The sequence below is a fragment of the Pleurodeles waltl genome, chromosome 9 (genome assembly GCF_031143425.1).
Source record: "Pleurodeles waltl isolate 20211129_DDA chromosome 9, aPleWal1.hap1.20221129, whole genome shotgun sequence".
NCBI lineage: Eukaryota > Metazoa > Chordata > Amphibia > Caudata > Salamandridae > Pleurodeles > Pleurodeles waltl.
In genome coordinates this window covers 998,148,012-998,163,045 of record NC_090448.1, presented here as the reverse complement: position 1 = coordinate 998,163,045, position 15,034 = coordinate 998,148,012, and the positions used below count along the sequence as shown (strand labels likewise).

Here is a 15,034-nt window from a genome sequence, read left to right as displayed (position 1 = left end):
TCCATGACTGAGTCACTTTCCTAATTTGGGACAAACTGTGGGTCAGTGCAGGGCTGACCAGCTTTCTCTTGCCTTTAAACCTTTATTTGGTAATTGAGAATATGCATCTGGCTTGCACAAAGGGTGGTATGTGAGCTAGAAAAAGCATAGCTCACTAACATTGGGAATGTTATGTTTAAAGGTGAAGTTGGATTTTGGCATAACAGAATATGCAAAATTAAAATATATCCCAAATAGACACTGGGTCCACTGAACATACAAGTCGCTACGAGTAACCACAGGAAGTCAGACTCGGCTCACATTTACCTCATTTACAATATATAATCAACAAGTCAGAAACCAAATAAGTTGTAGTTTCAAATAGCCTGGGAGGAAGAGCTGGGTATAGCAATGGACGAAGATCCATAGAGTAAAATAGTGATGAGAGCCCTTAACCTTTGCTCCGCATACCCATGGGAAAGAACATTAAAATAAGGGTTCATTAGTGAAGGCACGTAACACCAGCTAAAATACATGGCAAACATAGAATAACAGGTGTTGGAGGCATGGGTTGGTAAGAAAAGTATTTTGCACATACTGTTGACGATGTCCTGTCCTGAGAGGTTTCTGGCACATGATAATGGAAGAATTGCATCATGTCCTGGGTACGTTTTGATCCTCCGTGTGTCCTGCTGGTAAACTGATAATTCGCAAGTTGTGGGGAACCAGCAGATGCCCCTCAGCCATGAACTGACAACAAAGGCTCTGGTAGCTGTCAGGCTGATGCTTGTATGGAGTGAGGAAGGGCAGAATGGTGACGCACCGAGCATGAAGGCTTGAACTGAACATATGTATGAAGGTTTGGGTGTGACAGGCTTTTTATGTTGAATTGCCTATATTTGTCTAAAATTGAAAAATAAGTTTTGAAACTTAAATGCTGATATGGTACATCCTGAAGTGAGAGTTTGAAACAGCTCAGTAACAGTGAGATGAGGCCAGACGCTGACGTCCTCTTTTAGAGAGTCCACCTGGTCAGGGTCCCTGCTTAATTGGAAACTAGTGGTGAAAGTCCACCACCAGAAGAGGTGCTTGCATGTTAGAACCAGCCTTCCAAAAACATTGTTACTGCCTGAGCCTGCATAAAGGCACCAAAGCAGCTGTATTGTAAAGTCTAGATATCAAGTGAAGGGTGGAGATGGAAATGGGGTAGCAAAGGTGCTCCAGTCTTTAGCAGGTATGTGTAAAGGAGTAAGTTGATCCTCATGAGTGAAATATATTGATTCCTCCATTGTAGAGGGGCTTAGGTATTCATGTTGAGTTTCCCAGTTAGAACCAATTTGGTGTTGGAGAGGCATGGGGCAAGCAGGTAGAACTGTGCCTCAATTGCGGAGGTTGGGGCTATTTATCACTGGGGTCCGTCACGCTGTGAACTGGGCCAGGTACACACCTACAGTGCCTGTCAGGGTGTAGGGAGGATGAGCAGCTAAATGCATCTGTGGGAGGTACTGTGGGGTGTGGGGGTGGAAGAGGCTCTGAAACTAAGCAGTCAAAACAGTAGGTGCAAAGAGTGAATGCCCAGCCTCTTTAAGGAAAGAAAATTACTTTAGTCACATCAAAATGTATTATGTTGAATAGGGAAAAGGTGGTGCTATTGAGATGGACCCTGTGAGATCTTCAAGGTTCACTACACAGTAAATGTCTTAAATCAATCGAAATTGCAGGCTCAGAATGAGGAGGTGGATCAGTCTTCTTGTATTCTCTAACGCATAGGTCTGTCTGTAATTTTGTCTATGCAGTACATTTGTGTGGGCTGCAGTTATCTTTAAAAGTTACACCAAAATCTGTTTAGCCAACTTTAAAGTTTGTGACTGATGCTGACTGATGTTGATTTCAAGTGCAGCTGTGCAGCTTTTATTTGTTATTGGGCGAGCATGCATGCTCGCTGTCACCGGAGCATATTCATTTGCTCCCTGCAGCCCTCCACCCTGTTCCTTCTCTCTGTAAGGTCACTGAAGACTGCAGCAGCTCGGCGATGACAATCTTGACCGGTAATTCCAGCTCTGAGGATTCTATCCTTTGGTCCATGGCTTTCTGAGTGCTGTGAACGAGTTAGCACTGCTCCTCTGTGATGGCCACTGTGATGGATTATCAGAAATATGAGCTTGGTCTTAAGTCAGGCAAGCAAGCCAAGGTTACCACAAGTTAGTTCTGGGCACATGTCTTTGGCGGTCTGCTTCTCCTGGGTTGCTCCTCTCCTCAGGCTGTGGGTTTCTCCTTAGGTAGATAGCTATGGGGCTGTGTGCTCTCTTTTTTCCTCTTAGGAAATAGAAATCCTCTCCGGATTTCAGACATGCACACAGCTTCTTCAGCAAGATGTGTAGGCTTCTAGTGATGTCCCCTCACCTCCAGGAGACTCGCTGTCAGGCACCAGCCTTGGATTACAGTAGCTCTTCAAGTACTCTGTGAGTTTCCCCCATCGTTGGTTAGTGAAGCGGCTTGGAACGGTAACCAAGTGGAAAAGTTTAGGTTCCACCTTTGTAACCGATTGGCCGATAAGGGAAGTGCACCCACTGTCAGCAGGTGGAACTGGTGAGGAGCAGTCCCTTTAATACCTTAAGCTTCTTTAATCATGATAGACAGATACGTTGTGTAAGATGATGACTCGCAGTACATAGTGATGTTTTTGGTTTCAGGCAGTAGTATTAATAAAACAAATGCAATAAGTGTGATGCTGTATCCCTATTGTCATCAGCCTTCCTGGACAGACTACTTAAGGGCTTCCAAAAGGCCCATTGAATTACACAGTCTACCAGTGCACTAAACTACAACCCAACAGAAGCACAAGCCTGGAGTGCAGTCCTTCTACTGTCTTTCTTGATTGTGCACAGTCTAGCTTCTTTATCCTTCACCTACTGACTTTCTTATTGGCTATATGCTTACTGATAAAAAATGCAAATAAAAAATGCAAATAAAAAACATAATAAAAATACCTAAACTCTGGCCCGGTATCTTGGGGATTGTTTGGATGTGCTTAAGGCTAATAGTATCCAGGAGCATGCTGTAACCGATATTCAAGGCACTGAAGGATAGGGACTGACAAAGCTGGTATTGCCTGTAGGTAAGGCCATACCATCCTCCCTTACCTGGATGGAGGTATAGCAAACAGATTGTGTAAAACCCCTGATGTCTCCAGTACCTCCGTTATGCACTTTCTCACTGCGCTTCTGCTCACCAATATGGTGTAACCTTAGCAAGTATGTTTTTTTACATTGTTCAGCCACCTGCATTTTCAGATTGTTTCTATGTCAGTACGTTTTTTGAGAATGGTGTAACTTAATCTGCTATGTTTCGAGATCTTCAGCTGCCTCCCTCCTCAGACCACCCTCAACTGAGTACTGATTTTGTATTGATTCAAGAGGAAAGTAATCTGGAGAGAGAAGTGTCCATCAGAAGGAAAAGTTTTGCAGATCAGAAGGAAAAGTTACTTTCCTGCAGTAACCACCTTTCTGATGACGCTCTACTATCTGATTCTTTACTGACCCATCCACCTCCCTGTTCTGGATAGTAGTTCAAAACTGTTATTGATTGGATATCTTTTTGTTCTACGCACTGCATTCCCTTCAGGTTGGTCAGCTCCAGCTGGTACCATATATCATTCTGTGATGTCACATCATGTGATGCACCAAAGTCACATCTGAACCATGGCACCTCCTGCTGGTCCAGGAAAGCTATTGCAATTTTTCTAGATCGCGTCTAGAATCTAGAGGTGATTCAGAAGATGACGAATGAGCAAGAAGAAAGTATCCATAAGAAATGTGCTTACTGACGCTAAGTTAATTTTTTTGTTTGTTTTTTAACATTACAAGTTCACCGCAATAGTTATGTTTCTGCACTAGCTTGGTGTTCCTTCACTTCAGTGCTGCCAAAACAGTTTAAATATTGTTCAGGTGCAGTCTCATAATAAAATGGTACATAGTTGCTTCACAGAGCTATTTATTACACACACGAAGAGCAGGTCTAAGAGCCCCATCCCTCAAGTAATACCTGCCCCAGTCCCTCTGAATCCCCATGGTACCCTCGCAGACATGCAGGAAAGCGCGACAGCAAGTTAAAGCCAGAGGCAGATACTTTTTTTCTTTTGGGAACCAAGCACATTAAATATAAATTCATTAAATATTTTTCTAGCGTGCATCCACTTTCTGCCAGTGAGTAAGGTTGCGAATGGGCCCCAAAGCTTTGTTGTCATTTTAAGTCTAGGCAGTGATAGCTTTACGGCATGAAAGACACAAGGATCGGTAGATTAATATGCACAACTTCAGTCACATGGTCGAACCCCTGCAAGTCTACTCATTGTCATCTCACACTGTTTAATAAAATTTGTATTTTTGTAATTGTGCAAAATCAACATCTGTTCACTATGCAATGCAACTATAAGGTTGGAATAGCACATGAAGTTATTAGCTGTGCCTACACAAAAGAAGTTGACTTTAGTACATGACAGTGCGTTCTGTTGCGTGTTCATTGATAGTGTCTGGGCAAGATATCTTGCTGCAAGCTGCAGTTATCCGTGTATCTAGTGTAGGAGTCTTTCACACTCCGCCTGTATTCCTTAATATTGTGCGTGCTTTGTTCAGATGAAAGTACTTGCTGCTGTTGAGGTGGATCCGAAGAAGCTGTTATCCCCAAGCTTTTTGTAAAACAGAGAGCTGGCTGCAGACAGCCAGCAAGAGAACTGCAGCTAATTGTTTGGCAGACGATAGCCGAACCTTAGCCACGCAGTGAGGGGGTTGGGTGACTCTAAAACCTGAGCACTCCTCGCTACATCTGTTTGTGGATGGGTAACTGGGTGAAAACTGGAAGCACCTGGTAGCCGCCTTTGAAGACTTATGTCCTATTTGAAGTGCAGATTCCGCCAAACGCCCCTCACCCGTTCCAAAGAACTTCAGTCCTCAGTATGTTGTTAAATGGTGTTGAGCTCAGTGTTTCCTTTGAAAATTGCTCACTGCCCATTACTTTTCTCCAAACAGAAAATGATGTGTTTGGGAGAAGACTTGAACAGTCTGATAAACAAGCATCAGAAGGATCTGGTAAGATGATTTATTTTATGGCTAAACTATATATTTGTAGTTTTCAGCTACAAAGTGCAAGAATGTCTGTTATTGCATTGCAGGTTGATAAGGATTCCCTCTTTGCGTTATACTGTCTTAAATTCTAATACCTCGGTGGAACACAGCTCTTTCTCTGTAAGCACTACGAAAAGATATGAATTAATATTATTGTTATGTAGAATGCACTATCACCCGGGAGGGTATCCAGGCACTAAGCTAGTGTGTTTCTAGCCACACCTAGGGCCTAGTAGGACTACTCAAAGCCAGGTCTTCAGCTTCTTTTGGAATTCAGTAAGTCAGAATGAGGCTCTTACGCGAAGTGGAAGGTTGCTGAACGCTCTAGGAGTGATGTAGGAGAAGGCTCCATCGCCTGATCTGGTTTTTGGTATGTGTGGGATTTGTGCAAATAGGAGTTCAAATGAAAGGAGGTGTCTAAGAGGTTTGTGAAAGCATATGTGATTGCTTAAGGGTGCTGGGAAAGTGTTATGTGGTGTCTTAAAAGTGTGGGTGAGGAGTTTGAATTGTGCACGTTTAGGAATGGGAAGCCAGTGGAGCTCCTTCAGGTGTGGGGTGATGCAAGTGTGCCGTGGGAGGTTGAAACTGATTTGTTCTTTTTGTAGTGCACATACTTAGAAGTACAGACCGGCTTATTGATTAGATCATTAATGCAGTACGTTTTTAACCCTGACACCTTCAAAATTAAGAGCACAGAGTGTGGAACTCTAAATGCTCATTATGAATCTTGATTACAAAAAACTGCTTTATTTCCTCGTTTGTGTTGATTATCTCAATTCTAAGTGATATCATAGAACAGCAAAACCTCAGTAATTTAGACATTTATAGATTAAGATTGTTTGTGTGACACTATTTTGCAATTGTTACATTACAAACTTAAAATGCCTTTTTATTATGTGTATTTCACCAACGGGCCTTCACGGGTCTGAAGTGCTTTTGGGTTTCACCATGTTCCCATTACTTGTATATGCAATCGTAAGTCAATGATGTTTTTAACAGCCTTGATAAACCCTTTGATTATTCCTTTGAGTGAAACGAGTGTCAGCGGAATTGTTACAATTTGAAGCAAAAAAAGCAGATCAAGAGGTAAACCCACACAAATTATGATTCCAGGAGCCACATGATTATTACTCATTCTTCATATTGACTTGGTACAGCGGTCACTCCCAGACGAACATAGGAGCATCTTGTTTAATGAACTTTAAAGCGGTTCAATGTGGGGCACCCACAAATTTCCAGTACCAGAACTTCCCTAAAGCATTTTGCGTCCTCTATTCAGTAAAGGTAAAATCTAGTTTTGGCCAGGTTTAGTTCGTAGCATGAAAGGGTTGCACTCACACCTTAAGATTATGGATCGGACATGAATAGCAGACCTATTGCATTCTGCACACAATGTAACCTTGACGGTTTGTTGCTTAATTTGACTACATTTAATGAGACTGGTCATTTGTATTAGTTTTAGCTGTGGTTCAACCAGTAGAATGAATAAGATGGGATAAGTGACATCTTGCCTACTTCCTGTGCAGAATGAGAAATGGGGGAAGTGAAGGCACTGCCATATATATTCAGTGGGAAGCACTTGATATTTAGTTCTGCTCCCTCATTCTTTTTTCCTTATCTAATTCTCATCCAGACTATCCTTCACTTAATTATTTTTCTATTTTCAGTTGCTTCCTCTTTTTTCTGTGTCCTCCTACTTTCCATCTTCCTCTCACTAGTGTGTAATTTGTAAAAGAATACGTGCTGCGGCCCAAAGCTTGTCTCACAATTCTGGTGCTGCAGAATGTCGGGATTGCAAAATACCACTGCATGCCTTTTTCATTCACTACCATACAGTATGTGCTACTAAATATAGTTCTTGTAGGTTCCTTTTTATTCCTCTTTTCTCCATTTGGCACTGTTTTCTCATCTTTCCTTTCCCCATTCTTCACCCTTTTTTGTCTTCCCCTCTCTTGTTCTGTATCAAAGTTTGATGATGGAGAATGTCCCAGTCCCCACAATTGAGCGCCAGTGAGCCAACACTTGCAAGCCCTTACTCAAATTAATCACTGGTTGGAAACTAGGACAAAGGCAGATAGGGATTGATACATACCGCTGCCGTACCGTTCTCATAGCTGCAGTTAACTTACACCGTCTGAGCTGAACTCTTGGTGTGAACCTAGGTGATCTGGAGCCTGTTGAGTCTTTATCTTTGGTCTATAGGAATTCAATGAGAATAGTTACTAATTAGCTGCGAGCTGCACAGCTTTTATATTATAGACTCTTTGAGGCCATATCTGGACCCAGAAGATGCTATGCTTTCTGTGTTATTCATTGTTTTATCAGCCTTAAGATCTGCTTTCTATTACTAAAAGTGTAGTTTTTGAAAAAAACAGATTAGCTTTGGCTGCAAATTAATTCAATTTCAGCAGAATCCAGAGCTGTTAAGTGGCCCTGTTCAGGGCAAACACCTTGAAACCAGTGTGCCCTGCCATGCCACTAGGTGCACTATTGCTTACTTGCCAACATTGCGACAAAAAATATTTTTTCAGATTTTGAAACTGCTAATTAGCATAATGATGACATCGACTGATAGTGGGTGGCCAGGTCATCATGTACTGAGGACACTACCTCACTCAGCTTCTGTGTGTCAGTCGACATCCGTAGACCGGATCCTTCATTTGGGGAGCTCTTGGAATTGGATTCTGAAGATGAGGGGCAAGGACTCCCTGGGCTTAGACATGGATGATTGAGACCAGGCTGAATCAACTGCAACAGGAAAGCAACAGAGTTGAAGGAATGGCATGGGTTAGGTCCCACAGATGGCCATATTACAAGCAGGTAGTACCTCATCTAAACGAGCAAACTGTGGCAAGGAAGCCCAGGCTCCTGAATATTGAGCATAAGGTTTAGGACCTGTACTTGGTGTAGGAGCTGGTTAGAACAGTGCGTAGCTGCTGCGCCCTTTCGTGCTGATTAGAAATGGAGAACAAAGGCATTGTGAGATTCAGTTTGGAGTGAGTGCCACAGCAGACAGTCCCAGGGGCTGGTATTGCCATGCCTGACCAAGCATTCAACACCAGATGCAGGACTAGGACGGGATTACCAAACATCATTGGTAGTCCCACTTGTGTGTACAGCAAAGAAAAGAAGAAAGCAACTTCTCACCATGGTGCGCCTTGAACTGATCATAGGGGAGCAGCCTGACTATCTCCATGTTGCAATATCCCCATAACCAACCCACTCCTCACACAAAGGATCATCAATTAAAAATAAACAGATATTCAGATAGGAGATACTGCTTAATAGCAGCCTAGCCTTGATAACTGGAGGACTCTAATGCATATTGGTAAAAAATTGACATTAATATGTACAGTAGCTACTCACGAAAACTGTATCAGTTAGGGCCATACCCCTTCCCTTTGGGTATATAGACAAGAAGTAAAAAGTGGGCTGCATTGAGAACAGCATCAAAAGAGAGAATTTGAACACACAGAAGCTCCGTTACTAGACACTGCCCAACAGATGTAACACTCTTAAGTATAAAAGGCTACCTGATCTACAGCCAACACTATTTATTACTGTAGTAAAATCCAAGTCCACCAAAAATGATACTTAATCTTGCCAACCAGACTGTAATAGTACTCCTTCAGAGACCTTGTCCGTGTCCCAAAAGTGACATCAGATTGTTGACTCCAAATGACTTAAACCCAGTGAGTAAGTTTGACTGCATTCTGTTGCCAGGAGACAAGAACTGTGGTGGAGGATAAAATAGGTGCAATAGCAATCAAGGTGAATCTCCTACAAATAGATTTAGAGAAAGTCACAAAGGCAGAAACCAAATAAACCAAAGTGACTGCACAGATGAACTTCCATCAACCAGTTCATGACCTTCAATAAAGATCAATTTTTTTGGAGCACATAACAGAAGACTAGGGGAAATGCCGAAGGCAAGACAATATCCAATCGTAGGATTAGCTGAAAAAACAGAAGACCATTCAAATGAGCTTTCCTTGGAAGAATGGTTCATGAAAGTGCAGGACTCCAAAGTCTTCTCAAAACTTCAAGCAATTGAGAGGGCACACAGGGCCCGAGCACACACTCCTCCTCCTGGGGGTCGACAACAGCACCAAATATAGGAAGAATATGGTGACAAAAGGGACCTTTTATGTTTGAAAATGTTACAATACATATATTACCACACTACAGCACCGCAGTACAAAATGCCCAGAATAACTTCCTTTAAACCCAAAGAAGACTTTGAGGCCTAAGGATCAAGTATGCACAGCATTGCCCAATGAAACTGATAATAATAGAAGGTGAGAAAGTCCACCTTTTCACAGACACGCTAGCAGCAAATAAGAGGATAGATACCTTTGTCAGCAACCAAGAAAGGAAAGGTGTTTGCAGAAAACAATGAGCTATAACATTCAAGAAGGAAAATTGTTGCAGGAAATCAAAAAAACTCAAAGCCAATTAAATACCAGCCAGACAGGCAGAAGCATGGAAGCATTGATAAGTGCACAACAAGCGGATCTGGCAGCTTCAGGGGACGCCATGAACGGAGCTGGAGAATTTTCAACAAAAGCTAAGGTAGGAACAGGACTTCCAGAAGACAACACATCAAAAGGTCCCTTAGTCACACCGAGGACAGCATACTCACTGGTCTAGCTCAGGAAGGTAGTCATCCCCAGACATGAAATAGATAAAGTAATCTCACCAGCATCCAATCCTGTCAGATTACTTTTTTTTTAAATAGTCAACTAAAGCTTCAGATCTAGAAGTGATTGCAGCAATGATGACATATTTTAGAGCAGAAGCAAATGTCTGCTAGCCTTGAAATATCCCCCTGTGCTTCCACTCTAATGCAGAGTATTTCAGCCTTAAAAGCTTTGATGTTTCACAGAGTTAAGTCAGGGAAATAATAGTTGTTGTGTATTAAAGTAAAACAAAGCACCTGTGTCTCTGAAACATAAGGGCATAATCATCAGGAAAGAGAGGACAAAAATCCAAAAACAAGTTACTCTGTTACAATAAGCATTGGCAAAGCCGGTGCAGTGTTTACATTTATTTGTATTTTTATTGTAAGCATTTGAAATTAAGAAAAAGGAAAGAATGCTACTGACAAAATGTGGTTACGAAATACTTGCAATAAAAACTTTAAATTTAAAAATAATTTATTAGAAAACTACAGGGGCTTTCTTGCAGGCAGGTGTACTTAGAACAGAGACAGAAAGCATTTTGAGTTTTAATGCAACTTACAGTAGTATAAGGCTCTTACTGGTACAAAGATCAGTACTTTTGGCTTTGAATTACTATAACCTGAAAACGTAGTTTAAACTCAAGAGGATGACGAAAAAAATAAAAGGATAAAGAAAAGAATAAAAATATCAAACTCTGTCTCCCAGACCTACCACAGTGAATGAAGTATCAGGGCTGTTCAATTCAGCTGTAAAATACTATTATGAAAGTGTAGTAATCTGTATCATCATGACATCACAGTAGGTTAGAATGTCATTTGTAGTGTTACCTTTGAACATAGAAGTTAGTTGTAGCTGATAAGTGCCGTTTGTGGAGCACTTCTTAGCAGCTCCTGCTTCTTCTGGTTGGATAATTAAACTTTGTTTTCCAAGACCTGCTGTTTCTGGTGTGTCACTACACACTTCTGAAAGTAGATCTGTCTTGAATAACTTACCTGAGATTGTTGGTCGAACGGAAGGGTAAGATTTGGATGAGTACATGGGGTAGTTAAGAAAATCAAAGTAAGATTCTTTGTCCAGTCTAGTTGTTTTATGACACATATGTTAAAAAACAAGTGGTGATGTCGACACGTAAATCTCTGCTTTAACACATCTTATTGCAGATTATCAATTTTCTAATTTTATTGATCATTTGGTATGAGATCAATTGATTCGCCATTGTGTGAACAAACAAATTCAGCAAAAACTTCTCTCTTTGGGGAATCCATCACTGGAAGAAACTGCTAAGAGTTCTTGAGTTTGCACAAATTTCTATAAGAGTTGGAAGTCAAATATATTGATTCCCTAAATAGCGTATGCTGCTAAAATGTTAAATGTGCGATACAGATAAAAGCATTAAAAGAGGGTCATAGGGTTTCTAAATCGTTGTTCACCTTGGCTAACATGTTTTTGAGGTGTGGGAACCCAACTCATGTTAAATGGGGAAATGGGTGTCTAGCCAAGTTTGTGACTTGCAGGAATTGTTATAAGGTTGGTCACTTTGCAAAAGTATCTCAGCTCAAAGAAAGCAACAGGGGAATGGTTGTTAATGTTGTTACTGAGGTTTCTGAAGAAGACGGAAATGTGTTGCCCAGAATACAGGAAGAACCTCCGGATATGGTACTGGTTGTCAACAGTGGTGAAGTTGTGGCAGGCATGCCTACTGAGTGTGTTGATCCATATACTGAGATGCAGGTTGGGGATAAAAGTTTGATGCTGTAGGTTGATTCAGTGGCCACAATAACTATGATTATCAAGGAATGATTTAATGATGTGTGGCCAGAGAGAGTTAAAGCCTCTTGATCATGCCCCTATTTCCAATGACGGAAGGAGAATAGACTTGTCAGGGTTTTTGAGGATGGGTTGATTTTCAGTGGTAGGAACATTTTTGGAAAGGTTTATGTTGCGATCAAAGGTCTTTGCTTCCTGGAGTGGTTTTATCAGGGTCTTTTCACTTGGTTTTGAGGCTAGGAACCAAAGATCAGGTTTCATTGGTAATGGATGATTACGAAGAGGATATTGTAAAGAAACTTCTGAAAGTTTTTGCTGACAAATTTGGGATTATTAAAGGGTTTCAGCACAGGATTAGAGCTGAAGAGAAAGCTTTCCCCATGATATACTAATTACGCAGTGTGCCGTTCTGTTTGAGATTAGACCTAGAAAAGGAACTTAAGATGTTGTGTTAAAAAATAAAAAAAAAGGAGGGGGGATAATTGAGTCTATTGAATCCTTTCTTTGGTTATCATCATTGATTGTGGCTCGTAAGAGGAATGGTCAGCTCATAGTGTGTTTTAATCTTAGCAGCATGAGTAAGGTGATTTGGGTTGATTTGCACATTTTGCAGCAGATGTCTGAGTTATTGGCCATGATTGGTAGTTCTAAATAGTTTACCAAACTTGATTTAGCTTTGGCATATCATCAGGATGTATTAGAACTGGAGTTTAGGCACTTCAGAGCATTAATTTCGCCTGTGGGTACTTTTCAATATTGCCAAATGCCTGTGGGTACTTTTTAGTATTGCAGGATTTCCATCAGTTTTTCAAAGAATTATGGTCAGCCTATTTAGACATTATGGGTGTTGCAGTCTTCCAGGATGATGTCCTGATCTTTTCATCATTAAGAAAAAACATGACAATATCTGAGATTCGATACTACCTGTTATGAAGGAGGAAGGTATTGTGTTTAAAAAAAATAGAAGTGTGAATTTTCTGTAAAGAGCGAGTGGAATATTTGGGGCATGTAGAATCTGGTGATGGAATCAAACCCAGACCAGGGTTGGTTGACACTACTACTAATGCTCCTGCTCTGAGTGACAAATCTGGTCTTAAGTCATTCCTGGGTTTATATGAGTTTTATGTTCATTTCTTTCCAGATCCTGCCATTCATGCTAAATTAAGACTGATCACAAACCATTGTTGCCAATTTTGAGTGGAGAAAGCTTCAAGGATCAGACACGTAGGATTGCAAGGTTATCTACAAAATATCTCCAGTATCATTTTGAGATTTCTCACATTCAAAGGGTGAAAAACGTGACAGAAGATTTCCTTCGATAGGATCAATTTAGCTTGTTTCTGTTGATGATGAAAGCTGTTTCATTGTGTCAATTGATCGTAAAGAAATTAATGCAATTTCTGGAGCTGAATGGAAGAAAGAAAGTCCTGTGGATGAAGTTATGATGTATGCGGTGAAGTATGTTGCTGAGGGTTGTCCAACAGAAGAGAGTTGAGTATCAACCGTTTTGGAAAGTTAATTCAGAATAATCCCTAGAACATGATGTACTAATGCGGGTTGAGAAACTGGTTCTGCCAGTGGGTTTAAGAACCAAACTCATCTAAACGGCTCATGAGGGGCATTTGGGTTGCACTTCCACTAAATGTCTTCTGAGGCTATCTTTTTGGTGGCCTTCAATGGACAGAGAAGTTGCCTGATTTGTTCTTCAGTGGAGAATAATCTTAAGGTTAATTGGCACCTCTGCAGCCTATTAAATACCCATCACAGGCTTGGGGAAAATTGATATAGATTTGGGTGGGTCATTCAGTACTTGACCTGCACATTTACTGTTCACTTTTGTGATGGTGGATTTTTACTCCAAGTAGCTTGAGGTCAGGTTTATTGCTGAACGTAATTTTAAAGAGTATGGGTTAGTTGAGTGCTTAAATCGATTGATGGTCAATATATGCTATGGGCCGTTTCGAATAAGTGTGTGGTATTCAATGCTGTACTTTAAATTTCTCTTTTTATTGCACCAGTCCGTATTCTACCAGTAAGTTGTCACCATTTGAATTACTCAGAGAACTGAAGCCTGCTACTGAAGTATGTGCCAAGTGAGTGAAGTTTGGTATGTGATAGAAAATGTGGATGAGAAGGTGAGAAATAATGTGGGATGGGCTCAGTCACTCACAAAAGTTCATTTTGATAAGAGGAATATGAAGACTTTTGTTTTCAAGTTTGGGCATGTTATTCGTACCAAGGAAGGTTGTTCTGTTAAGAAAAGTGAGGAGACGTTTGGAGACCTAGTGATTGACAGATTGTGTAGTAGTGTGAGAAGGGTCAACTGGAGATATTGGTGGAATGTGAAAAGAGTGGTGAGATTTTATCTATGAAGCTGGAAATTTAGGGGTAGATGTTCATTTTGGCCCAGGTGATGACACAATTGACCGTGCTGTTTCAGACTCAAATGTTCACCCCAGTACTGTTAGTTCCTGTTCTCAGGAGGTCCCGGGTGAAATGTCTTCCGTGGCGGTTTTGATAGGAGTTTTGTTTTTATAGTTATGGTGTTTTAATGCATTTCTTATGTTGTATTTTCCCCATGTCTTTTATGGGGGTTGTGTTTTTTAATGTTAAAGGAAATGGAATGTAATATGGGTTAATGTATGACATCACGGTTGATTAGTGCGTCATTTGAAATATTACTTTTCAATGTCAAAGTCAGTTATTGGTGACAAGCACCCTGGGCAGAGCTTTTTTTGGCAACTCCTACTTCTTCTGTGGTGGATAAGTAAAAACCAATCTTGAAAAGGTTATGTATATTCATGTCCTTAATTACCGGCAAAAATACTATTCAATTTCTCAACAACGATAGTTAAAAAATAGATATTCCATGCCAATGATACCTTCCCTCTTTACATTGCACGGTTTACTCCATCTTGCAATTTCTGAGGGTATTTTTTTTCAAGATGTTGCATTTCTGTAATTCTTTCTTGCAACGTGGCTCTGGTATAGTGCATACTTTGAACTGAGTCTTGGTAACGTCAGGTTGTAGGTGGGTGTTTAGGAAGGCACATGATTGAGAGATGTGAAATTTCGGCTGAAGGTCTGTCCTCACAGTCGGCCATAAAGGTGTGCAGACTAGGGCACATCCAATCTTGGACTCGCTTTAGGGCTCACAGAACACTACGGTCGCATCTTCGCTATTTGTAGTTGTGAGAAAATGCATGAAGGAAGACTTCAGCTGCCAAAATATGGACAGTGCCAAAGGAAACAAAACTGCAGTGCTTACTGTTGAGCGGAGGCGGGGATGATGAATTGGAAGAGAGATAAGCGCACATGAGCAGGAGAGAGTGAAACGACCTTGCTGAAGACGAACGAATTGATGTGTGGGATATGCAGAGTGACAGGTGCATGCTTCTACAGAAAATTACCTCCAATGAGCTGCATTTATTATTTATAGCGCTTACGCCTAGGCTCGCAAGAGAACAAGCTTCCGAGGATCGT

General features: G+C 41.0%; 1 protein-coding gene across 2 annotated transcripts in view; it reads left to right on the top strand.

Moving 5' to 3' along the window:
- The window catches only part of SPINT1 (serine peptidase inhibitor, Kunitz type 1), a 203,149-nt gene that overhangs the window by 173,767 nt on the left and 14,348 nt on the right, over nucleotides 1–15,034 (top strand). The window contains exons 9-10 of one of the 2 annotated variants that reach the window (XM_069208562.1): nucleotides 5,007–5,066; nucleotides 12,693–12,788. In XM_069208562.1, the coding sequence (XP_069064663.1) occupies nucleotides 5,007–5,066; nucleotides 12,693–12,748 (116 nt within the window). In that variant the 3' untranslated portion in view covers nucleotides 12,749–12,788. The remainder of the gene's footprint in view (nucleotides 1–5,006; nucleotides 5,067–12,692; nucleotides 12,789–15,034) is intronic. The other variant, XM_069208561.1, reaches the window with a different exon arrangement.